General features: G+C 41.3%; 3 protein-coding genes across 8 annotated transcripts; 2 read left to right on the top strand and 1 right to left on the bottom strand.

Annotated features, from left to right (window-relative positions):
• The first annotated feature begins 1,571 nt into the window (after positions 1-1,571).
• LOC117538354 (proteinase-activated receptor 3) lies at positions 1,572-4,056 on the top strand. The gene is made up of 2 exons (XM_034203966.1): positions 1,572-1,642; positions 3,153-4,056. Exon 2 carries the CDS (start codon positions 3,181-3,183, stop codon positions 4,054-4,056), a length of 876 nt encoding a protein of 291 aa, XP_034059857.1. The 5' UTR covers positions 1,572-1,642; positions 3,153-3,180.
• Positions 4,057-5,267: 1,211 nt separating this feature from the next.
• LOC117538626 (zinc finger protein 436) lies at positions 5,268-10,753 on the bottom strand. Its single transcript, XM_034204493.1, has 2 exons — positions 9,535-10,753; positions 5,268-8,859 (listed from the first exon to the last, which is right to left on the bottom strand). Exons 1-2 carry the CDS (start codon positions 9,824-9,826, stop codon positions 7,253-7,255), a joined length of 1,899 nt encoding a protein of 632 aa, XP_034060384.1. The 5' UTR covers positions 9,827-10,753; the 3' UTR covers positions 5,268-7,252.
• LOC117538591 (PH and SEC7 domain-containing protein 4) lies at positions 10,311-23,035 on the top strand. Of its 6 annotated transcripts, XM_034204454.1 has the most exons (19): positions 10,311-10,643; positions 11,571-11,755; positions 11,910-11,968; positions 12,973-13,280; positions 13,660-14,351; positions 14,680-14,755; positions 14,914-15,235; positions 15,804-16,757; positions 17,365-17,445; positions 17,538-17,650; positions 17,745-17,803; positions 17,928-18,017; positions 18,101-18,144; positions 18,234-18,406; positions 18,992-19,062; positions 19,618-19,766; positions 20,110-20,254; positions 21,001-21,147; positions 21,868-23,035. In XM_034204454.1, exons 5-19 carry the CDS (start codon positions 13,839-13,841, stop codon positions 22,174-22,176), a joined length of 3,246 nt encoding a protein of 1,081 aa, XP_034060345.1. In that variant the 5' UTR covers positions 10,311-10,643; positions 11,571-11,755; positions 11,910-11,968; positions 12,973-13,280; positions 13,660-13,838; the 3' UTR covers positions 22,177-23,035. The 6 variants fall into 6 exon arrangements, with proteins under 6 accessions (XP_034060345.1, XP_034060338.1, XP_034060352.1 ...); XM_034204447.1 differs by having other exon boundaries at positions 11,571-11,968; XM_034204461.1 differs by having other exon boundaries at positions 11,571-11,968; positions 13,164-13,280.
• The last annotated feature ends 1,778 nt before the right edge of the window (positions 23,036-24,813 follow it).

Raw genomic sequence — 24,813 nt, forward strand, 5'->3', positions numbered from 1 at the left:
CTCTTATTCTGACTATTTGGTGATGTAGTTCAGCCACCTAGTATTTCCCTCTCCAAATATGATGACCATCAGACTCAGAGTGAGCATTCTTAACTTATAGGCTATTATGCCACTTATCCCTCATTCAGAATTTGACTGTATCAAGAAATCTAATTTGCAATAGAACTGTACCAGATATTTCCATACTGGTTAGTGTTCAATAGCACCCTAGACAATTCAGTAATGATATATTTTTTAGGGATTTCTGTTTTGATTTTGATTTGATATATTTTATTAATCCCCGTGGGGAAATTGTTTCTCTGCATTTGACCCATCCTGTGTTAGGAGCAGTGTGCTGCCATTTTGAACGGCGCCCGGGGAGCAGTGTAGGGAACGGTGCCTTGCCTAGCGGGACTTGAACTGGTGACCTTCCAGTTGCCAAGTCCCTATCGACTTCGCCACCACCGCCCCAATAAATGAGAGAAAAGTGATGGAGTCCTATGTTCCTATCACCAAAAAGTACAATTTCCGTCTAAAGTAAAGCTAAGTTTACGGGACTATAATTCAGTATTTTTGTAGGTAAATAATTGTCTGACTATTTGATGATGTAGGACAGCCACCTGGTTCATACCTCAGCTAATCTGTTTTTGTCACCTTTCCTGGTCTAATTTGGCTCTTTTTCAGGGATTGGGGTTGTTCTAAAGAACAACCAAAAAAACATTTTTTCCCCCTAAATAAAATGTGACAACAATATATTTCATTAATGGGAGACCCTAAAGATAAGAAAAATCATTGTTGTGTTTTGTTCTACCTCGGGTAGGGGTATCTCAAAATCTGAGGCCCCTTCCTGCTAGACTATAATGTTCTTCACAGAAAAGGCCATTGAGTGTGAGTTTGAAAAAAATATTTTACCTAAATAATGACAACAGGTCCCACAGACCCGAATACCATACAAGGGTTAACAATCCCTCAAAAAACGACACTATATGTAGATGCAATGAACATGACTCAGTAAAACAATGAAAAACCTACCGTGAGTGTGATCTGCAGTTCTCAGTGGAGATCCCTGAGCTGAGAGTTGGGTGCAGCACATTCAAACCGACGGACATCACACCTTGAACATGTCAGCCTCACGTAACATATTACACATCGTTACACTGAATTGAATCAGAAGTCATTTTCTGGACGGTTGCATCAGTTGTTTACTGACGATTTTTCCGTCAGGCACCATTGGTTCGTTGCATCATTGCCAATCGGTGTGAATGGATGATGGCTTGCCACAACACGTCCAAACACAAACCTGTTTTCATTGTTTTTCCACCAACTACTTTAGACACTTTTCTATAATTCGTTTTCATCCTTTTTTAAATCATTAATCCATCCTTCTCTAATGATTTATTTCATTTCCTCCTTTTAATTGAGTGATGGATGTACATGGTGCCATACCAGACAGTGTGGCTCCTCATCCTCCACTACCCTCGTCTCAAAGCTGTGTTGGATGATCAGGATCCCTGAAGTGTTGGGTCATCTTTCAAAATATGTTTTCCATTCACTTTGAAGGGAGGGCTCAGTATTCACTCACACTTTGACAACCAAGGAGTCACACAAGGAGAAGGAGGAGAGAGGGGACACCAGGTGCAGCAGTATTACTTTTCTTTCTCAGGTGAGTGACATGTTGGTTACTTCTGTTCATTTAAACACTAGTTGTACATGAATGTTTTTATTTCTTGGTACAGTTCTTCAGTCTTGTAGCCGTTGTTTTTATAGCGGCAATATTCTGCAGACTTCATTAGATTAGTTTTGCAGGTGAACAGGCCGTCTTTATTGTCAGGTTACATATTTACATGTTTCCCTTAGATACAGAGATAGACAAACATTTTACCTGGTTGAAACATATAGGGAGACATGCAAACATTTAGGAAGGCAGGCAAACAATTGTCAGCCCTTTCATAAAGCAACATTTGACCTACAGCCGTTGCATCATGTGGCACTTCATGAAAAAAAGGAAGTAGATTAAGGAGTCTGAGAGTGTGAGACAGCAGAGAGGATCAGTTCTTTACACGACTAAGTGTCAGATCAAGGTAAGAGGCTTCAGTTTCCATACAAAACTAAATAGAAGAACATTGGGGTTTTACAATATACATGAGACCACTTGGTGTGGTGCAGTTTGTTTTTTAAATTAAAATACAACATGAGTAAAATGCATTTTTCCTTTATGTTTTAACCTTTGTTCTGTCAGAAAATATATAAGACAATGTAGTTTGATACCGCAGCATCATGTGTTACCTTTTCTCTTTTTTATCGTGTGCATTAGCTACTAAAATACACACTTTTATTCATTGCTTTTTGCATATACAGAAAGCATGTCTTTGGACCAGTATTAATATTTGCTTGATGAGTTGGCAGTTATTTTTTTAACAAACGCTTAATATATTGTATATATTTCACAGAACAAGTTTGGGATTACTATGAATTCTGACAAGTTAAGAACGTTTACTTTCAAGTGCTGGTTCTCAGATATCCACAGTGTAACTGCATTTAGAGTTACATTTGTGTTTCCAAACTCCATATTAACGATATATGTCATCATATGAATTTGAATATTGGAAAAGCTATGATGATCAAGCATGTAATAGCTCATGCTCATTCACCTTGTTTGAATAGAAAAGTTAAGAAACTGTCACTCTGCACTTTCTTTCATTTAAAAAAACTCATCACACACATTGAGCTTGAGTTTAACATGTAATAATTTATTCATTATTATTTGTTTATTTTTAAATATGTTTTAACTGCAATATATATTGCTATCTTTGACAAATACCGGAATTTTCACCAGATGAATAAGCATATATATATTTACTGAAGTGGTGTTTCTGTATCAAAGAGGGCTTACATTTGAGTAAATAATATTCTTTCAAAATAGATGGACAATGTTCTCCTTTTGTGTAAAGAGCAAAACAGGTTAAAGTATGAAGTGTTTATTTGCCTTACTCGACATTGCATGTTCATATTGTGCAGCCTTAAACCACATGCATCTTTGATAAGGGATCATTGTATTTTCTTAACTGACCTTTATTTTATATAACTGGCAGTTTTTATTATCACACCTGCACCCTTTAAATATTGCATCTTGTCTCTAATAACTAATATGTTTTTGTCTGTTCTGTTTACAGATCTTTTGGGTCCTCTGATCCTGCCGTCATGGAGGTTTCCTACATCAACTCCTCCCTGCTCTTCATCTCCCACCGACCCATAAACAGCACCTTCGAGCTGACGGTGTATGAAACCTGCAGAACCATGCCTGCTGTTCTCATCTGTTACCTGGGCCTGCAGTTCATCAACATGTTCCTGGGCATCCCGGCCAACCTCATGGTGCTGTGGCTCATCCACAGGAACAAGGGGGACTCCTGCACCTCAGATATCTTCATCTCCCACCTGGCGATTTCAGACGTGCTCTTCTGTCTCATCCCTCCGCTAGAGCTGGCCAACATCGTCTTCCTCACCACCAGCAGCACCTGGTACGTCCTGCGCTTCTTCTACGGCATCAAAGACTCCTCGCCTCTCTTGCTGTCCTGCATCTGCCTGGACCGCTACATGGCCGTGGTTCACCCCATCACCTTCACCGAGCTCAAGGACAGAAACCACAGAGCGATCCTGGCCATCATCGTCTGGGTCATCACCCTGGCCTACGCAGCGGGTAAATGTGTGGGCAACATTGTCAACTTCGAGAAGGTCTTCACGGGGATGATCCTCGCAGCGTTCACCTTCATGGTGTTCTGCAACATTTCCATCCTCTGGGTGCTGAAGCAGTCTGGGCCGGGCAGAGACGAGATGCATCCCGTGAAGAAGAGAGCCTTCAAGATGGTCCTCATCATCCTGGCCATCATTGTGTTCAACTACTTCCCGCCTGTCGCACTCTTCCCCTTCCAGGACTACTTCTCTCCGGACGTGTTCCGCTGCTACATTCACTACGTGGCCTTCGGTCTCATGGACTTCAGCAGCAGCATTCAGCCCATGCTCTACCTGTCCAAGGTGAAGCTAAACTGCTGCCACAGAGGCAACACCGAAATTCAATAGGGATACTACATGTTTTTATTATTTTTACATTTATGAATATTCTATTGTTGTGATAAATAGTATTTTTTTTTATTATCAGAGGTTGAAAATGCTGATAGTAACTAGATGTATTGTGCGGTGGGTCCCTTGAAGAGGGCTATATGAGACAAAACTTTAAAAAAGTATATTTTGTAAATTAATAGATTTCATTAAATTCTCCTTACCTGATAACATCATGAACGTTTTTCCCAAAAGTTGACATTTTCTAATTAAATGGTTACAAATAAACAAATAACTTTGCAGTTAACTCAGGAATTACTTATGCATATTGTTGAGTTTGTATTTGGGTTTTAGAAGAGCCTAAACAATTAGTTGATTAATCAATAATTTGGTATTTCTATTTTTCCTTCTCATTTTTAGACTAAACGATTGTTTGATAATTGGGAAATAATCGACACATTGATAGTCAAATTAATTGTTGCAATCCTATAGTTTTAAATACCTGAATACAATGGAGGTGATCCACATTTTGTACTTCAATTATGACACTTTCATCAATCTCCAATAATTGAAAAGGAACTATTTGTCTAAATCCGATTTTAATTTTGAAATGGTCAGGTCACCCTCTGTGTTATGCCTGTTTGTACTTCCTGTCTGCGCCTATTTGATTATCTGATTACCCTTTCACCTGCTGCCCTTGTGTTTTTTCTGCACTCCACAGATGTGTCTTGTCCTTGGGAATTAGTTCTGCATGTATTTCAGTTTTTTTTTTCTGTCAGTATTTGTCAGATCCTTGTGTGTCATTGTCAGGAACAAATCTGTTTTGTGTTGGCCCTGCCCTGCCTGGATAACTGTAAATAAAGGTATTTATTCTGTAAAGGTCTTCACTGTCCTGCTTTAGAACAAACCTGCTCTGATTCCTTGTGAGACAAGTACAAATAAATGTCTCCAATAATAGTGGCCAAGTCACAACAAAAAGCATCTAAAAGCATTAAGTGTTGAAACATGTGTGGCTTCACTAGTGAGAAAACTATACCCTTCACATTTGTAAAGTTGTGCAACATTTATTTAATGTATCCTTCAGGGAAAAACACTGGGAACTATTGTATGTATGCACAGACATTGATTCACTGTATATACTGTCTTATATTAGCTTTTTCTTGTTGTACCAGATGCATAAGGAGACCTCACAGAACCTGTTTCATTTCAAATCAATTATACATATAAAATCATTTTGGTTAACTTTCTTTTTAATTTAGACACAAAACACACATGTAGGTTACAATAAAGTCCTAGAGGAAAACACTCAGTTTAATAGTGTTTACTAGTTCATATACGCCGCAGTGGAGGTATATCAACACATTTCCAAACAAACAGAAGCCCTATCATCATAAACATGACGTTTTCCTCTTGTGTGCGTCAGCTTCCTGTTCGCACAGTGAAAACAAAACCTCTAAAAGCTCAACATCGTTTTAGATCAACATGGCTGAAAAAACAATGATTGATTCTTCAATAGTGAAAGTTGGTCAATAGATATTGATTATTTGCAGCAACACTATTTTAGTCCCGTTATTACACAAATACATTCGTGTCAGTTCAATGGAACAGACTGCTGGATGTATAGTTAAAGCTAAATATACAGCAATATATTTATAATCTTTATCATAAGTCACTGGTGCGGCACACATTTCTAACACTCTGGCTACTATACAAAGTGTTGACATGTGCGTAGAAGCATCTTAAATGGTGTAATTCTCAAACAATTATATCGTTATTGTTAACTGACCCCTGTGGGGATATTCTATTTTCAAGGTCAAACATAAGCACCACAGAAAAAAACAGTGTGTTGCTTCAGCAGGGAGGTCGAAAAGGCATCCTGCTAATCTGACAGGCATTCAACAACTTTTCTTTTTAAGCATTATATTACCAACATTTGGTACCATACACACGTTTAAAAGAACAGCTCTGTAAGGGTCCCATTATCTGTCTCACAAGACGACATTAGATTTAACGAGTCAAAAGAAAATAATAAATAAATCATAACTTATTGCTAAATACTTGGAGCTAATAAACCACAGCAAATATTAGACAACAGTGAATTGCACCGTACCACAAAAAACATGTACAATTTCTAGCGTAAAACTGTGATCTCGGGAACAGCAGTTAGACATATAGGATCTCAACCTTGAGATCCACTTAAAAGGTCCCATGTCATGGCCATTTCTACTGATCATAATTCCATTGTTGAGGTCTACTAGAATCGATTTACATTGTTCAATGTTCCAAAATCACATTTGGGTTACTGGTGGAGTTTCCTGGTTGCTGCGGGGGGACTGCGAGACAGCGAGACACCGCGGAGCTCAGCCTGAGCACACACACGTTAGGGCTGCTCAATTAATCGTATTTTAATCGCAATTACGATTTTGGCTTGAAACGATTATGAAAACAACATCATCTAAATAAAACGATTATTTTTATTTATTACATTTTTATTGGTTTTTCAGTTGAATTATACTTAAAGTTCAGGGTAATCAACTGTTAAAAACATACTGTTCACATTTGTTTTTCAATAAATGGATGTTTTCAAAGTAAATGGATAATCGTTTTTAATGATCGTGATATCAATTATTGACCCAAATAATCGAGATTATGATTTTTGCCATAATTGAGCAGCCCTAATACACGTGTGCGGAGATCCGCGGAGCCGCAGCTGAGAAAAGATAAGGCTGAGTGTGTGTGAGGAGCCGTTACGTCACTTTACTCAGGAGGAAAAAAATGGAAAAAGAGAAATGTCCAACGAGGCGTTCTGGGCAGCATAGACAGGTCTTTTCTGCGAGTTTTACTCGCTACAGGGTGTACTTTGAGGGTTTGTGACTCTGCAGACCGTTTACATGCATACAAAGCTACATAACACACAAGGGGACGGGTAATAACCAGAGAAGCATGACATGGGACCTTTAAACGTTTTTCTGGTGCTTTGAACCAGAGCACACATCAACTGCCCTGCAAAATGTCAGCTCTCCTGCAGTGCGTTGTTTAAGGTACCAGATAGACAAAATACAATCCAGGAGGTCCAGTTTAGGTAGAAGTTGAAAACTAAATCATCTATAAACAGATAAAGCAGTGATACTCATATGATGTAGGCTGTGAGATGTATTTCTGTATCAGAGAATCTTTCTGAGCTTTTATATTAGTCTCTTCTATTGGCCCTTTAGTTCTAACTTCTATCAGTGTCTGATAGCGTCTCTGAGGCTGTAGGTCGGTTTGTTTCTGTCTCACTGGTGCTTCCCTCGCTCTGAGCCTTCTGCTCCTTGGTCGCATGCATCTTCAGGTGCTTCTTGAGGGACGACTGGTCGGTGTAGGTCTTACCACACTGGCTGCAGAGGAACACCTTCTCTTTGGTGTGCACCAGCTCGTGTCTCTTCAGGTGTCCCGACCTGCTGAAGCTCTTGCTGCAGAACGAGCAGCTGTACTCCTTCTCTCCGGTGTGAGTCCTCTGGTGCAGTTTGAGGCTGCTGGCCACCGTGAACCTCTTGCCGCACTCGTTGCAGCTGTACGGCCTCTCTCCCGTGTGCATGCGCATGTGAATGGTGAGGTGGCCCGCCTGGCTGAAGGTCTTCTTGCAGAGCTCGCAGCTGTAGGGCCTCTCTCCAGTGTGGATCCTGTAGTGGGTTTTAAGGTCCCCTAAGCCATTGAAGCGTTTCCCACATTGAGCGCAGCAGTACGGCTTCTCCCCGGTGTGAATCCTCTCGTGTATTCGAAGGTTACCTGCATTGCTGAACGTCTTGCCGCACTCCTGGCAGCTGTAAGGTCTCTCCCCGGTGTGAGTCCGCAGGTGGACTTTGAGCTGGTTGTGCTCGTTGAAGCACTTCCCGCAGTGCGAGCACGAGTAGGGTTTCTCTCCGGTGTGCACACGTTTGTGTATCCTGAGCTGACTGGGGTGGGCGTACGTCTTGCTGCAGATGTTGCAGCAGTAGGGTCTCTCTCCTGTGTGGGTACGCTTGTGGGACTTGAGGAGATCAGCACGCCCAAAGCGCTTGCCGCAGTAGCTGCAGCTGTGAGATTTCTCAGCGCTGTGTGTCTTGATGTGGATGTTGAGAGAGGAGGCTCGACTAAATGTTTTGGGACAAGTAGGACAGCGTAAGAAGTTATCAGGAACCTCTAAAAGTTCAGGAACTGCAGCGTTTTCCTCATGTGACTCTACGTCTGGCTCCACAACCTGTGTACTCGCCGCCTCAGGGTCTATTTCTGATTCAGGGTTATACCTCAACGCCTGCTTCAAAAGTAAATTGTCATCGTCACCATCATACTGTGACACCCCATTCTGCTCCTCCTCAGTCTTTATTAATTGTCCATCCTGCATGTAGGTGTCAGAAACAATGGTGACTTTAACTTCACTGTCACTTCCTCTGGAGTCTTGTTCGAGGCCTGTAGATGGCGGCATAGGCGCATATGCATCATGACTGCTAATATTGACTTCCGTGCTCTCGGTTTTTATTGTTAGATTGAGCAGGGGTGAAGGCTGGGAGAGGTCAATAGCACCACTTTCATCCAGGCCAGGCTCTGTTTTAACAGATAACACGTTGTGTGTGATAATGCTTACATCGGCTGTGCTCACACATTGAGTTTCTTCCATATGATCAGGCTGCAGTAAAAAGGAGGAAGAGGATGTGTTCTCCCTCGTCTTGTCTTTCTGCTTCCTCCTGAAGCTCTTCTTGTCACTGCTGCATATGGACATCTGGAACGTGCCCTGCGTCGAGCCGAAGGGATAATCGTTCCATTCTGAAGAGGAAAACCTTTCAGTGGCATCTTGTTCACGAGGATCTGTAACAAAGACAAAGACAACATGATAAACAAACTAGTACAGACTGTGATTTAGAGTAGTACACATCTATATTACAGCCACAATGGTTGAGTAGCTGACAGAAGTACAAGGAAATATAAGTAAATAAGTCTTGAATGTGATTATGGAAGAAACAAACTGCTTGTAATTTAAAATTGTATACATTTTCCTGCAATAGCTGTGTGTTATAGGTGGATATTAAGGTGGATATATAAGTGTAGTTCTCAGCCAGAAAAACATAAACAATGAGATGTTAGATACTGAAATGCTCAATAAAGCTGAGGGATATTGCATCTTTGTCACAAACAGTGACCAGTTTTACACTTAAATAGCCAGTTTTAATCACAAACATGATAATTGTATTATCCAGACGCTGCATTTTTAAAACAGCATTGCACAATACATTTATTTGATACACATCTATCTATTGTAGTCTACTGTGTATGGTAGAATTCCCTGTGTTCTACCACCATCATTACTGGCAGTATATAAACCTGTTACAGTGTAATTAGTACTGTATTAAACAGTGATCTACAGGCCAATTTCCTACATAAAATGTTCGTCAATGTTTACAGTTTCCGTTTACTGCATGAAGCTCCACTGTCGAGACAAACACAGACACCCCTCCATTATTGACCTAGTGTAGACAACCATACCTCTAGCAGCAGACTCGGTGCTCCTCTGTGCTAACAGCAGCCTCTTCAGGCCCTCGTTTTCGGACTCGATCCTGTGTATTGTGCCCTGGTACTCGGACAGGGTCCTGTCCACTGAATCCAGGATGTCGCTCACTGTGGCTTTGAAGATCTCATTCAGAGAAGACTCCAGGAACATCTTTAGATCACTCGGCTTGGCCATGATAGACCGAGTGGCTGAGGATAACAACTCGCCAGATGGTTTGTACATGGTTGAAAGTATCGGTATACAAAGTGGGTGTGTGCAGCGAGCCATAGGAAGTGCGCCGGTCGTTGAAGCCGATTTTTGGAATGGCCGTAGTGGCCAACCAGTGGTACTACACCTTCAGTGACGTAATTTTGTCCCAAAGAGACGTCTGTAAATCACCGGATATTTGTTTAATCTAAATAAAATACACAGTACGAACAATTGTATAGCCCTTATTTAAATCATTAGGGGGTAAAAGTTGTAAAATGCGCTACAAGTTCAATCCAGTTCTTTTTCGTTGTCCTTTTATTTGACTGATTTGACTTTATTTTATTTGACTGACCCGACGACGGAGGTGGGGAGGTAGGGAAACTCACGTGAGCACGCTCTGTAAGCAAAAGGCCCCGGATGATCCGGGTACTTTCTTAATCTACAGTAGCTCCATTTTGGGCTTCATGCACCAAATTCAACTCTCATAGGAATGAACAGAGCTCTATCCAGTTCTCTTTATACATCCCTGGTGTGTGCAGTCGGCTGCTGCTGCTGCTGCCGTGTGCGGAACAAACAAAGCAGAAGCAGTCGCACGAAAGTGACGGAGAGGAGATGATGGTTTTGTTTTTCTTAAAAAAATGTGTAGCACCCCTTGCTGGTGTGGAGGGGAGTGGTTTAGCGGGGGCCCTAGCTAACGTTACTAGGATGCTGTTTACACAAATAACCACGGTGATAAATGGTGTTTAAATAACATTAGGAAGGACTGCAAAACTGCAGCAGTACTACTTGGTCATTACTAATAATACTACTAATACTACTAAGCAAAATCAGCTAGTACAACCACTAGCTAGCAACTAACTCACTGCAACTGCAAGGATGCTCACATAAATGCTAGGTAATGCTAATATTTTAATACCAACGATTATCTGAATGCTATACATGCTAATGACACTGCTTACAATGTTTAATAAGGTTAGCTTGTTAGCTACACAAAGAGTGTAGCTTATTGTGATATCAGACTTCTAATGTCAAAATGTTGATTAAAAATGAATTTTAATCAAACTCAATATAAATAACAAAGGTCCACTAACGTTTTGTTCTAACGGTTGATATTACACCTAGGTAGTTAGTATGCGTTAACGTTTAACGTAAATGTAGCTAACGGTAATAAAGAAGAACAAAAGTGTTTATAATTGTAATGTTATGCCAAAAAGCTATGTACGATTATACACATTATTAATGGTACTACTAATGATAAATAACGATGTGCTGCTAACAGTCATGTGACTAATGATGGCAAATGATTCACCCACTAACGATAATGCTTAAACCATTTTTGTATTATTATAATTATAAAGTCGTCGGAAAATGTAATACACAAAAAAGATAAATAATAAATAGATAAAGATAAATAATTTTAAGCGAATAAAATGAAAAATAGTGTGTAAAAACTAATCAAAGAAGAATTAAGTTAATACGTTGTTATATTAGATTTAGAACAACCCATGTCTGAGTTAAACAGGCTTTTCTGCCCACAGCCAGACAGTAAACCAAAATTAAGAGGTATCATGTGCCATGTGCGGCTTATGACTGATGTCCATTGAATCTGGTACCTTCTGGTTTTACCACATAATTCCTCATGCCATATGCAGGAATGAAGCTGAGCCACTCCCCTCACCTGTATGTTTGCTTGCATGCCTTCAGGGTGGTGGGTGTGTAGACGGAGGACTCTCAGGTGTCTCTTAGCTCATCCGCCAATCACACTGTATCTTTTCCTTCCTCCTCATTGCCAATCAAATTCTCTCTTCCTTTTTTTCCACAGCTATACCTGCTGGGAGAGGAACAGGACAGCAGGAGACTGAAGTTTGATCTTGAATTTTTGAAAATGGGCAGGAAGCATGAAGGAGAAGAAGGAGGAGGACCTAGTCCGGACTAGGACTTGTGACTTGCATTCATTGCTATGCGACACCACAGACTCAAAGGCTGCGCGGCTAAAAGAGAGTGAATGTGAGGCTTGTTTGTTGTGCGCAGCAGGGTCAGACATAATCAACTGAGGGTTACTTGTATGCTTGTGTGCATGTGTTTGTGTGCCTGTGAAGGTGCAGCACTTTGACAGCGGGATAAACCCAGTAAAACACAGCGGTGTGTCTCCCCCCCACAGGACTTAAAACATCACAAGTCTACCGATCATATGATGGTGCTTTAAAGAGCCTGGAGGGGGTAAGTCATGCTTCACAGTTGAAAAGATTCCTTCTAATGAGATTTATTTGAGCTCTTTGAGGTTTGAATATGTTTAAAAGAATGTCTGTGCCAAGCTAACTGACGGTAATGAAAGACACAGGGAGTGTTTATCCTCCTTAGACAAATTATATTATTATACATACAACATTTAAGTCATTCCACAGCTTTCACTTCACTCACTGTGGCTGAGTTCCTCTTTTATTTATCTTCTCTGAGGTGTGCTGTAATGACTTCCCATTCATTGTACGCAACTTCTCCTGGCATCCCCCTGTTGGAGCATTCTGCAAGTTTGTTTGAGTAACGTTTGACTAAAACTGAAACTATTTCTTATTTATTTTTATGGGTGTTCTATTTGAGGAAGGCTAAAAAAAAGCTTCTCTGGAAATGTCTGGTGTGCATTTGTTTTGCGTCTGAGCAGTGTTTATTTTATCATAACAATGCACGCAGAGGATCAACTGTGTTATCATGTGAAACACAACATTTGATCCAAGAGAGACAAGATACTGTATGATATCATAATCGCCCATTTTTTTAAACTGTCAGATTCTTACTTACAAATCTTATGGTAGGAAAGCTTAAACTTTTAATAATTTGAATATCAGTATCTCCATACTTTTAGTTTCAACAGGGTTTCATCATTAGGTTTCGGTGACCCTCTCTGTTAATCTTTGTAAACTATCTTGCATATTTGTGTAGCACTTGCACCCTGACAGGAACTGAGAAGTGAGCACCCACACAGGAAATGTGGTCATGGTCGGTCCCGGATGTTGGTTGCGTGACGTGAATAGAATAATTAAGAAAGTCAGAAAAGAATAGAAATATCAAAAAGTATCACAGAGCGAAAGATAGGTATAATATGAGGTGTGACATTTTAACTGTGTTTATCACCAGTAGAAGCACGGATGTCATTTTGTTGTTGATGTTGTGTAGCTGCTGGCCTTGGTTTGCGCTGTAATCCTTTCACACTTTTATCCTTTGCCCAGGGTCACCACACAGTGTGCTGATAACATGATAAACACAGGACGTAGGCAGTTAAACGGCCGACCAGAAACAGCCCTTCAACTCCACCTTCTGTCTCATTCCTAATCCACACCATACTCTCTCTCTACCTCTTTCTCCTTCTATCGCTCTCGCTGACTTGCTTGACTGATTTTCTGTGTCACTCTGTGGTCAGGAAGTACAAACATGCCAAGAGTCACACCTGCTGCACCACGCAGAGAGTTAGAAAACATTTGACAAAGGCTCAAAAAGAGACACTTTCTCCAGATTGGATTATTTGGGCAAACAAGTGGTGAGTGTTTTTTGCTATCAGGGTTGTAAAGATATTATTTTAGTTTTTAATCCGAGCGTTGTTTGTCATTTGAAATGGTGCTCTCAGTAGTTATAAACATACTGTTTCTCATGGATGAAAAGACAAAAAATAAGAACCAAATACAACCTATGAATCTTATAGATACGATAACTCAACAACCATTTACCTTTCTGAGCTAAGCAGATGTTCCTGGAGGTTACCTAACATTTCGTTTTTATTTCATGAAGAATCCGTTTCACAAAACAGTTTGGCATGTGTTACAGGATGTCAGGCTTAACAGCATTGAGAGGGAATGTCTCACTCTCCTCACGATGGGTGTGTGGTAAAATAACTTTTATTTTATATTCTCTTATTACAGATCTGTGAATGGCGACATTGGAGTTTGTTACATTCTTCAGGGTTTATGGGATCTTACAAAATGATCAACCTTGATACGGCAGAGGAAGACATTTTATAGCGAGACATCCTTTACAGCTACAGCGTCTTTCACCCAAACCACAAACGACCCAGCAACGGAACTGACTGAGATACGAGCTAATGGAGGAGGAAAACGTGTGCTCCTCTCTGCCAGATGTTCCAGATTCAGTCTTTCAGGAGCCTCGACAAGACTCGTGGACCTCCATCGACCACCGGCACGTGAATGGAGAGCAGGAGAGCGCTGAGGCAGAGATAAACCAGACACACGGGAAAGATCAACTCAATCTCTCCCCGACGGCAGGTGGAGAGGCTTCTGAGGAGGCAGAGGAGTGGGAGCAGATACAATGGTCGATGCAACCCATGCCCTGCAGCAGTCCTCCACTTTCTTTCTGCACAGTGCAGTGGGACATGCCAGATCTTTCCGCAGAGGGACCTTCACTCATGACTGACAGCAGCTCGGCCAATGAGCCGGACTCTGGTGCCGTGACGAGTGGAGACACCACTTCCCCAGCCCTTCACCCATCTGAAGGCGTGAACGCTGAGCTCCTCACACAGGGCGACAGAAGGGAAGGAGATGGTTTTAATGCACGGCTTCTGAACTCAAATCTAGAGTGGACAGGAAACATCTCAGAGGTATGTAACGCACACGAGGAGCTGTAAAAGGAAGTGTGATGTTCTCCTGCTGCCTTTATTTTCAAACTCTTTCCTATTTCAAATGTCTACGTGCGTTTACACTTTCAAATGTCCTGTGTCATTAACACTTCCTACTTCACTCTGGCCTCACCGCCTCAGACTTAATCTGTTCAGATACACATGTTTGGGTTGCTGTGGTAGAGTGGACATAATGTTGGTCGGATGAGGCTCAGAGGGCAGCTTATTTCTCGTGCTGCGGCTGGTAATCACAAGCTTTGTTCCCCCACCACTAATGTTCATGATCAATGGTCTGTGTTGCAATTTCCAGCCATGTGATGCTGCAGATGTGCTGCCGACTCAGGAAAGGGAAGGTTCACCACATGAGCTGTCAGACAGTAATAACGGTACGTATTACTCAGAGAGGCAAGTTTAATGAGTTGTTTAGTTTCAAGTGTTTTCTCAGTTCAGTATTCACACTCGTGGTTGCTTGTGGCCTTTTCATTTGGATTCTAAACGGTATAACTAAAAAACTGTGACGTTCACCTTCTTAACACTCTTCCAGGAATCTTACCGAGGACAGACTCAGAAGAAGAGGAGGCACTCTCGGCAGAGTCAGATCCTGTTAACTCTGTGGACTTACTCGACATTCTTAGAGAAATCGATGGCTCCGAAGATGAATCGGACAGTTTCGTACATTTAAAACTAGAAGAGCAGGAGGAGCCCGCCGTTTGGCTGACTCCGCAGGGAGACTCTGAGGAAGAGCATCCTTCATCCAATGCTGTGGAGAACGAGGAAGAAGGCGAGGGGGAAGATAAGGAGCAGATAGACGTGTTGTGTTCCGAGGAAAGTGAAGAAGCAAAAGCTGTCAGCTGTCTGCATGATGTGTGAGTAAAACACACCTAAGTTAAGAAGGGGAACAGGAAGTGTCTTTTACCAGAAACTGCATCCGTAATGTTAATCATGATACAGCGTAATGTGCTATTATAGGGCAAGGCCATTTTGTTTATAGAGCACCATTCAGGCACAAGGAAATCCAAAGTGTTTACAGGTGTAGATTTATATTACATAAATGGCATTTACAAAAAAAATACAAATGAAAAAAATCAGAAAAATAATATATAAAAATAATAATTTATAAAAAAAACAATTGCAACAAAGAATGCAAAAATGACGATTTTAATTCATTGGAAATCAGCTGTAAACACTGTTTCAAGCCTTGGTTTAAATGAGGACAGTTGAGCAGACATCAGGTATTCGGGAAACTTGTTTTATTAATATAAACTAAAAGCTTCTTTACCTTGTTTGATGTTTATCCTGAGAACACAATATATGACGATCATAAGGGTCTGGATGCCTCATAACTAAGAGATGTCTTAATGCCAGGGACCATTGAGTGCTTTCAAGAGAAGTACACTAATTAACTAAAGTGCATTTCTCATCCACACTTTGAAGGGAGCTTCTTGCAGAGCCACTAGAAGCTGCTGACTCTGGACCAACCGTACACCCAGATAAGATAATTGATCTCTTGGAAGAAAGGCGGCACTCTGGGACTGATGAGGACATAGAGATAGAGGAACGGTTACATGAAGATCCCACAGCGAGCCAGCCTGAAGAGCCAGAAATGTGCGAAGGTGTAAATCAGGACTCTGAACAGTCACAGGCTGAGGACAACAACGAAGGAGAGTCAAAACTTGCTAAAAATCATACAGAGAGCGTAGAAAAATCACCGGAGATAGTGGAGAAACTGGAGGAGACGAGTTGTTTAGATCAACGTGATTGTGACCAAGCCAGATTACCAGATTTAGTGCTGTTCTCTCAGCCGGAAGACGCTGAGTCCGAGCAGCTGGGGGTGAATGAAGAGTCAGAGCAGATTCAAGCAGAGGTGTCTCAAGACTCTGACCAGTTAGGACAGTCACAACATCTGGAACCAGAGATGACAGGAGAGTTAACTCAACCAGAGGACTCCACTCAGTCAGAGCAGACAGTTTGCGTTGAAGCTGAAGACCCCGGGGAGACGGAGCGGCGAGAACAGACGGAGCCATCGGTGCAGAATGAGCAGACGCCGCAAACGAGCGACTTGTCTCGGCCGGCGCTCTCCCAGCAGGCTGTGCGGCCAGAGACAGATGAGTCAGAAACAACAGAGCAGCTGTCTCCAGACACCCAGGTCGAGTTCAATCAGGTGGACAAACAGGCGGAGACGTCACATCAGGGTGACCAAGACGGAGGTGCTAAGGATGGAGCGGGGCAAACAGTCGTAGCAAATGGAGAGCAGCCACCTCCTGTGACTGCAGCGCCTCAAATGAACATAGACGAGGTGAACAGAGAGATGGCCCGCCGCCTCGCTCTGCGGCTCTTCAAGTTGGAGGATGTCCAACGTGCAGATGTGGTGAAGCACTTAGACAAAGAGTAAGCATATATTATAATTAAGATATTTTCCAACCTTCCTTTATTTTTTACCGACAGCTGAGGCTGTTGTGCTGCTAGAGGGGCTGCTTTAGCCAGATCACTCTCACAGAAAGTCTGATTCAAGATATTTTGTCTCAGCTCTCCACACCTAAATATTTAGAAACTATACATACAAACAAATGTGTTTGATAAAAACTAGCATAAAGACCTTTTTTAAATATAAGCGGACATGCACAAACAAGGGGTAATGATATTTAACTTTTTTTTTTTTAAATCTATAGATTTCATTGACTATTTTATACTTTATTTTAAATTACAGTTAAATTGTTTAGTTTTTTAAATCTTTTTGACTTTATTTTGAACACTCATTTCTTATAATCATTCTGATATATATTATCTTGGCCATCATATTCAACAAGATGTCTTTTTCAAACAATCCAAACCACACCCTCTTCCTTTGCATCCAATTTATATTAAATGCCACAAATGATCATTCACAACATATTGTCAATCATTTGAATGTTTTCCTTTTGTGACCCAAATATATGATTTTTAAGGTACAAAGTAGTCAAAACGCTGATACAGAATGTGTTGTGTCTCTGTTTAGCAATGACTTCAGTCGTGCTGTCGGGGAGGAATACCTGAAACTCTTTGACTTCACCGGGGAAACTCTCGATCATGCCCTGAGGTAAGAATTCTAGGAGCCTGAAATGCAACAAAACACGCTCATAAAAGATCTCGTAATCTTTTTTTCTTTCTTTGCGCTTCCTTCTATCGCAGATCTTTTCTGAAAGTGGTGGTGCTGATCGGAGAGACGCAGGAGAGAGAGCGTGTGCTGCAGCATTTCGCCTGCCGCTTCCACCAGTGCAACCCCGACACCTTCACCTCCTCAGGTGAGCCTCCATCAGGCTGTTTTCTGCTTGAGATACAGCATTGAGCGCTCATATGTGATGGATGTGTAATTCCCCTCTTTTCTTCCCTCCCCAGAGTCTGTGTTGGCTCTCACGTGCGCTTTAATGCTTCTCAACACTGACTTGCACGGGCAGGTGGGACATATTTATGACTGTTTACCATCCTACGATGTTTTCTGCACTGATTTACCAGATGATCTCTGTGAGGTAAATCAGGTAACATTTAGTAAATCATGTATTGTTTTGTGTGTTTTAACAGAATGTAGGAAAATGCATGTCCTCGTCTAAATTTGTGTCTAACCTGGATGGGATGAACGAAGAAGAAAACTTCAGCAAGGATCTCTTAAAGGTAATACTGTCACTGAATTGATTTGATAAGAAAGCAAAATGAAATTCAATAATTAACAATGTTTCTCTTTGTCTAAATTGCAGAGTCTTTATAATTCAATAAAGAGTGAGCCGCTGGAGTGGGCTATGTAAGTGCACTGATAATAATATTATATAACGTAATTTCACATCATCTGTTCCTCTTCATGCTTTACATATGTCATTTTGCATCTTAAAGTGACGAAGAGGAGTTGAAGAGCTCTGTGCTGACGGACGATGACACCAGAGTAGATGCGCCGCTGCGTTCAGAAGCTAACCCCTTCCAGGACGTTCCTCACGACAAAACGGCCTCTGTGGTCAAACAGGGGTTCCTCCTGAGGAAGCTGCATGCCGACATCGACGGCAAACGCAGTGAGTGAGACACAGACGTCAGGATACCTCTGAAGATAATTCCAATATTAAAACAATATCAATGATTTAGTTATTTTGACATTAAAACATCAACAGCAACATTAGATACTATGTCAGACAGGCTTTGGTGAGGCGTGTGTTGGGGAACATAACATTATGTTGAACTGAGGATTTCCTTGTCTTTAGACCAGATGTATTGCAAAATCAGAGCAGCTGGTAAGAGAATCATCTAAGAAACAGTCATTATTTACTCAAATTGTTATTTTAAAGGGAAACACTTAATTTGGACAACTTTTTTAACTGTGTAAAATTATATTTGCACACATAAAACATTTTTCACAGTCATTCAGCCTCAACCTGAGGAGGCAAAACTCTGACCCTTACAGGACAATATGAGAATGCAAATTATAATGTGGCAGTGGTGTTGTAAATGTTTATTCTAATGCTTTGTATGTTTCCTTTGAGTTTTTCTTCATTTTAAATGTGTTATTATTTGACCTATTGATTGTCTATTTGTATTCTGTATAACACCATGGGTTAGCGCTCTTGTCAGTTAATCACCTGCTGAATGTTTCTGTGCTGCAGCTCCGTGGGGGAAGAGAGGCTGGAAGACTTTCTACGGGGTGCTGAGGGGAATGGTCCTCTACCTGCAGAAGGTCGGTAACACAGCTCTTAGTTTTTCAGGATTATCCGTTAGTATAATGGCTGTACCAAATGTCTTTCTATTTCTCACATTCGAAGCATTTTCAAATAAAGCTTTGAATGCCTGTCATCAGATGTTATGATGTCATCACCCTAAAAAGAAAGAAAGAAACTAAATGTTTTGTGAGATGAAAAATGTTGTTAATAGAATCAATAACATCTTTCTTGCCATTTAGTTTGTCTATTGGAGAACACTGGAGTTATTGGCAATGTTTTTAACACAGAAATAGGAAAAGATCCTACACAGCCATCGCTATAATCTAATTCTACACTTGATATAACACTGATAATTTTAGTGTAGCCTAAATGAATTGAATCAGGGTTTAAACAGGAAGAAAAAAATGCAGCATTCAAATGTTGATTTAGAAGTCAAATGTCAACGCAATGGAAGAAGCTTCGGTACACTTGGTACAGCCTTAATAAGGGTTTTTAAATAGCACTCAATGCCATCATGAAATATTTGTTTTTGCCTCAGTATAGGAAATGTGTGGTGTGTTTGTGTGTGTCAGGATGATTACAGGAAGGAGCAGCCGACTAGCGAGGAGGTGGTGGTGAGCGTGCACCACTCTCTGGCCGAGCAGGCGGCCGACTACAACAAGAAGCCTCACGTGTTCCGGCTGCAGACGGCCGACTGGAGGGTGTTCCTCTTCCAGGCCCCGTAAGTCCCAGCTGTGTGTGTGTGTGTGTGTGTGTGTGTGTGTGTGTGTGTGTGTGTGTGTGTGTGTGTGTGTGTGTGTGTGTGTGTGTGTGTGTGTGTGTGTGTGTGTGTGTGTGTGTGTGTGTGTGTGTGTGTGTGTGTGTGTGTGTGTGTGTGTGTGTGTGTGTGTGTGTGTGTGTGTGTGTGTGTGTGTGTGTGTGTGTGTGTGGTGTGTGTGTGTGTGTGTGTGTGTGTGTGTGTGTGTGTGTGTGTGTGTGTGTGTGTGTGTGTGTGTGTGTGTGTGTGTGTGTGTGTGTGTGTCAAGGAGTCGGAAAATCATTGTCTCTGTTTGTTTTCCGCTCAGATCCAAACTGGAGATGTATTCGTGGATCGGCCGCATAAACCTGGTCTCGGCGCTCCACTCCTCGCCTCCGTTCCCCGCCGCTGTCGGCTCTCAGAGGAAGTTCTTCAGACCGGTCCTCCCCTGCTCACAGTCCGCTCTCACCCTGGTACACACCCATACTCCTCTTATCTGTTCTCACATCTTATATTTACAATTTTGTGTACGATTTTACGTTATTTCAATATTTATTAGATGATCGGCTTAGTGTTACACTTAATGACTTGTGCTATGAATCTAGCTCGTTTTTTGCATTGTCAGTCTCAAAAAACCTGTTGAAACTTCAACGTCATAATTCACAAGACATATAAGCAAATACCTTGATATACATGAACAGCTTTTAACACTATTTTCCTAAAATCACAATTTTTTTTAATCCTGCTTTTTTTTCTCTATTTAGAAAAAAACTTCACATTTGTATTTTTGAACAATCTCTTTTGTGACACTATGTACATTCGGCTGAACGGTGGCCACTGTGGCTACATGAAACAGTTCTGTTATAATCCTAGATGATACCAAAACATTTTCTGTTAAATAGCAATAAAACTATCTTCTTTCCCTATAAGCTACTGGTCATAAAATAATCTGAGGCTGAATTGAACAAAGGTGCCTTTTCATTTCTCACAAATCCCACTGAACGTTTTCTTCCAGCTTAAAGAAAAAAAGATTACAATGTACACATTAGTCGTATAATGCACATTTCCTTTAATAATGGAACTCTCCTTGAACAATTCTCTTCTTCAGATGTAATAGAGTAATGGGTAAATCTTGTGTCCTCCCATTCTTTTGTTTTTTCCTCAGCAGAATTAGCATGTCATGCATTTTCATTTGTATGTGTTGCTCCTCCCTGTGCAGGAGCGTCAGCTGATGTCTTATGCAGGAATGCTGGTGTCCTTTAAGGATGACTTGTCGTACCTGCATGAGAACCTGCCAGAGGGCAGAAAGGCCAAAGCCAGGGAGCTGGAGGAGCATCGTGTCAGGGCGGAGTACCTGCAGCATGAGGTAATGACCGCGCTGTCAGGCAAAGCTTGTGTGAACAAGAGGGAAAAATACGACTGCATCAAACAATTATTCTAAAGTAATAGATTAGTTGTTTGTCATATGAAATGTCAGGGAATAGTGAAAAACGTCCATGAAAATCATTGTTTTCCAAGATGATGTCCTCCAATGTGTTGAAATCCATAGTATATTCGGTTGAATGCCATTAAAGGTCTCCTATTATACTATTCTTAGGGATATATTACAGGTCTCAGATATATAAAAAACAATTCTATGAAGTGTTTTGCTCGAAATACCAAACAGATCAGCCATGCCTCATATCCCTCTATTTCAGCCCTGTTACTAAAGTGCTGATTCTGGGTCTGTAGCTTTTAAAAAAAGAAGAAAAAAAACGAGAACCGAGAAAAAGAAAGCCTGCCCACATTTCCGATATAATGTAATATCGGCAGCAAATCTGGATCAGCTCCGTTGAACCCACGTTTTAGAGATTTGGGTACGGAGGAAAAGAGAGGGTTTTATTTTCGGACACTTTGTGAGTCTCCTGACACACCGGGGACACATTGATGTATAAAAGACATCAAAAAGTGCATTTTGCATGATAGGAGACCTTAAAGGAGTAAGTAAAGCAGAAAAGATTCACATTTAAGTAGCTGAAATTACATCATTTTGATATTATTATATTTAAAAAAATTGATTATAACTAATTTTGCAATAACCTCGCAGATGTGCCGCTATGAGATCTACATCCAGTGCCTGGAGGCATGGAAGGCAGCGAATAAGACCGGCACCAGTGTGTTGAACATCACAGACCTGAAGCAGTTTGATAAAGCTATGTTTGCAGACTCTGTGGGGGACGAGGAGGAGGAGGAAGAGGAGGAGGAGGAGGAGGAAGGCAGGCTGATAAAGTCCCACTCCAGCCCCTCTCTGGACCTGGAGATGGCCCCCCCGACGGTGATCAAAGTCAGACGTAACATCTCAGAAAGACGGACTTACCGCAGGACCATTGTTCCTCGATGGAATAAAGAGAACTAAAAGGTATTTTTATGACCGATAAAAAGAAAAGCGGATTTTAGAAACATGCTGGTGGGACTGTTATTTTGTGGATATCTGACTCAGGAGGTTTTTTTTCTGCACTTTTACAAAAAGAAATCTCAGGGAATCCAAAACCCTCAATCTCTCTCAGGATACAAAGCGGGAACCTGACTCATTGGCTGAGCGACTCAAAATGTCTGGACATAATTTATTTAGCTTTTTGTCTTAACTCTGTTTTTTTATGGTACTCAAAATGGTACAACTTTGCTTTCATTTGTTATTGTTTTTTACCTAGGGCAATATTCTGCCTTTTAACACGTCAACCACTAGAGGTTGCTGTAGTACAACAGAACTGTGAGTGAGTGACTGGGACAGGATGATTTCAAAACAGAATCCATTGCACTTTTATGGTTTTAATATGTGTATAATATGTGGATGTCTCTGTTACATATTGTTTTTAAATGAAGGGTTTATTTCCAAAATGTGATGTATTTTTTTTTAGGTCAAAAATAAAATGTTACTTTTTGCATTTTTCAATATGGGTAAAACTATTTACTGATGTTAATACTGATCTGAGATTCCTGTAGGTAAGTTTGAATTGAAATACAACAAATACAATGATTGGCTCAACAGTTACAGGTATTTGGCAGCTGTTGTGTTGGATACAAACAAACTTACTAAGGAGCTGCAGCAGTTGTGCAAGTTAATAAACTTAAAAACAAAGAAAAAGGAAGATTTAGGATTTTTCAGATTTTGTTGCACTTTTTAGAAAAATGTAGAATGCTTTATTATTATTATCATTATTATTATTATGATTACTACTATTAAAAATAATCTTATTATTTTAACACAGTAAAAAGATTGTTGTGTGTGTGTTTGATCCTGATTGCACTTCCATAATCTTATACATTGTAAAAAAAATGAAAATGTACTTTCCAATCCAAAAAAACGTTCTTTATGAAACGTATACCAAGAAGAAGGCTTTAAACATATTAATATAAGTCACAGGGCCACAGTGAGAGTTACAGATTGATCAAACTAGTATACTGTATACCTCGAGTTAAATCAGAAAATCGGCAAGATAGTTTGTTTAAATCACGGCGCACTTTTAATACTGCATGTATTCATCTGAATGATTATTGTTACTAGTCTTCTGAACTACAAAAAGGCAGACAAGAGTGGGAGTGTGTGAATATGTGTGTGTGTGCGCGTTGGTGCATGTGTGTGTGTGTGTGTGTTATCGCTCTCACTGGCACGGGCTCCAGTTTGTTCTCTTTCAGCCTGACATGTTGAGCAGCAGTCGACCTGGGGCGGTCAACAATAAGAGCAGGATGTCTGGAATTAAGACCCCCCTCCCCAAATCTCACACACACACACACACACACACACACACACACACACACACACACACACACACACACACACACACACACACACACACACTCACACAGGAATGTGATGTGACAATAGGAAACGCAATGAAGAACACAGACAATACGGACAGGGACTGTTTGGGTGTCCGGATTGGATCAAGGCTGGACAATCGGACGTTTCATTAAATCCGAAGCTCCTCGTTCAGATTTATTTAAGATTTTCCCTCCTTGACACACATCGGCTTTAACTGATCATCTGCGGTGATAGTTAACGTGATAATGCTCAACTTCTTGTCCTATTAATGGAAGCAGTCTCCATTCATTCACAGGAATAACAACAACTCATTAAGATAAAGTCAGATTCTGCAGATGAGGGTGACTGATGGGCCTCGTGAGTGACAGGGGCCCGGGGCCATCATCGCTCCTCTAGAGAGGCGGGAGGCCACGCTGAAAGGCGACGCCATCTCGACTAACCTACATGCTCTCGGGGCTGTGACGAAATGTTACAGCAAGAGGCGGCCATTAGTGGCTATTCTTCATATCAAATTGAAATGTTTAATACTGTCTGGGACCCAATCTGTGCTGGAGGTGCCTGTTGTGTGCTGGCGTCACACCGGACCTCTCCACCAAAAGCTTCTTCTCACTTTGCCTGTGGACCATGACTTGAGCGGTGGTGGTGGCCTTGTTTTGGAGTGCCATCCCTCTCCTTCTCTCCAACAACAATAATGATGGCTGGAGCAGCAGGGGCTGCATTAGCTGCTGGGTTCAGAGGGCATCCTTCCCAAGGAATTGGCCTGTTTTTGTTCCATCTGCGCCACTCCATTCTCGAGCTTTGTGAGACTCAGTCAGGCCTGGCTGGGTAATTAAAAAGGCAAGAGCTCAAGTTGTGATCATTAGGGGCTTGTCCAGCATAGGCTCGAAAAAAATAAAGACCCCGACACGTAAGGTCAGCCTTTTTTTTACGCTTTCCTCCTCCCCCTCTCGCACTACTTTGCGTTGAACATTGCTCAACATCCACTCTGAAATGCCCTGTAAATATCAGCACCTGCAAACAGTGCCAGCAAACATAAACTTTACTGTAAACACTCCGATTCATCCTGTTTGTTTCCCGGCCTGAATGCTCCTCCTGACGCACATTCTCCATCTGTTGCTGACCCCATCGCACGCTCTACTTGTTACTTTTTATCTCTTATCCGACTAACACTTGATTTCTCCCACTCTGGCTATTGAAAAAACAGCCCCACCTCCATCCTTCGCTCTTGAC

The sequence above is a fragment of the Gymnodraco acuticeps genome, unplaced genomic scaffold, assembly GCF_902827175.1.
Source record: "Gymnodraco acuticeps unplaced genomic scaffold, fGymAcu1.1, whole genome shotgun sequence".
NCBI lineage: Eukaryota > Metazoa > Chordata > Actinopteri > Perciformes > Bathydraconidae > Gymnodraco > Gymnodraco acuticeps.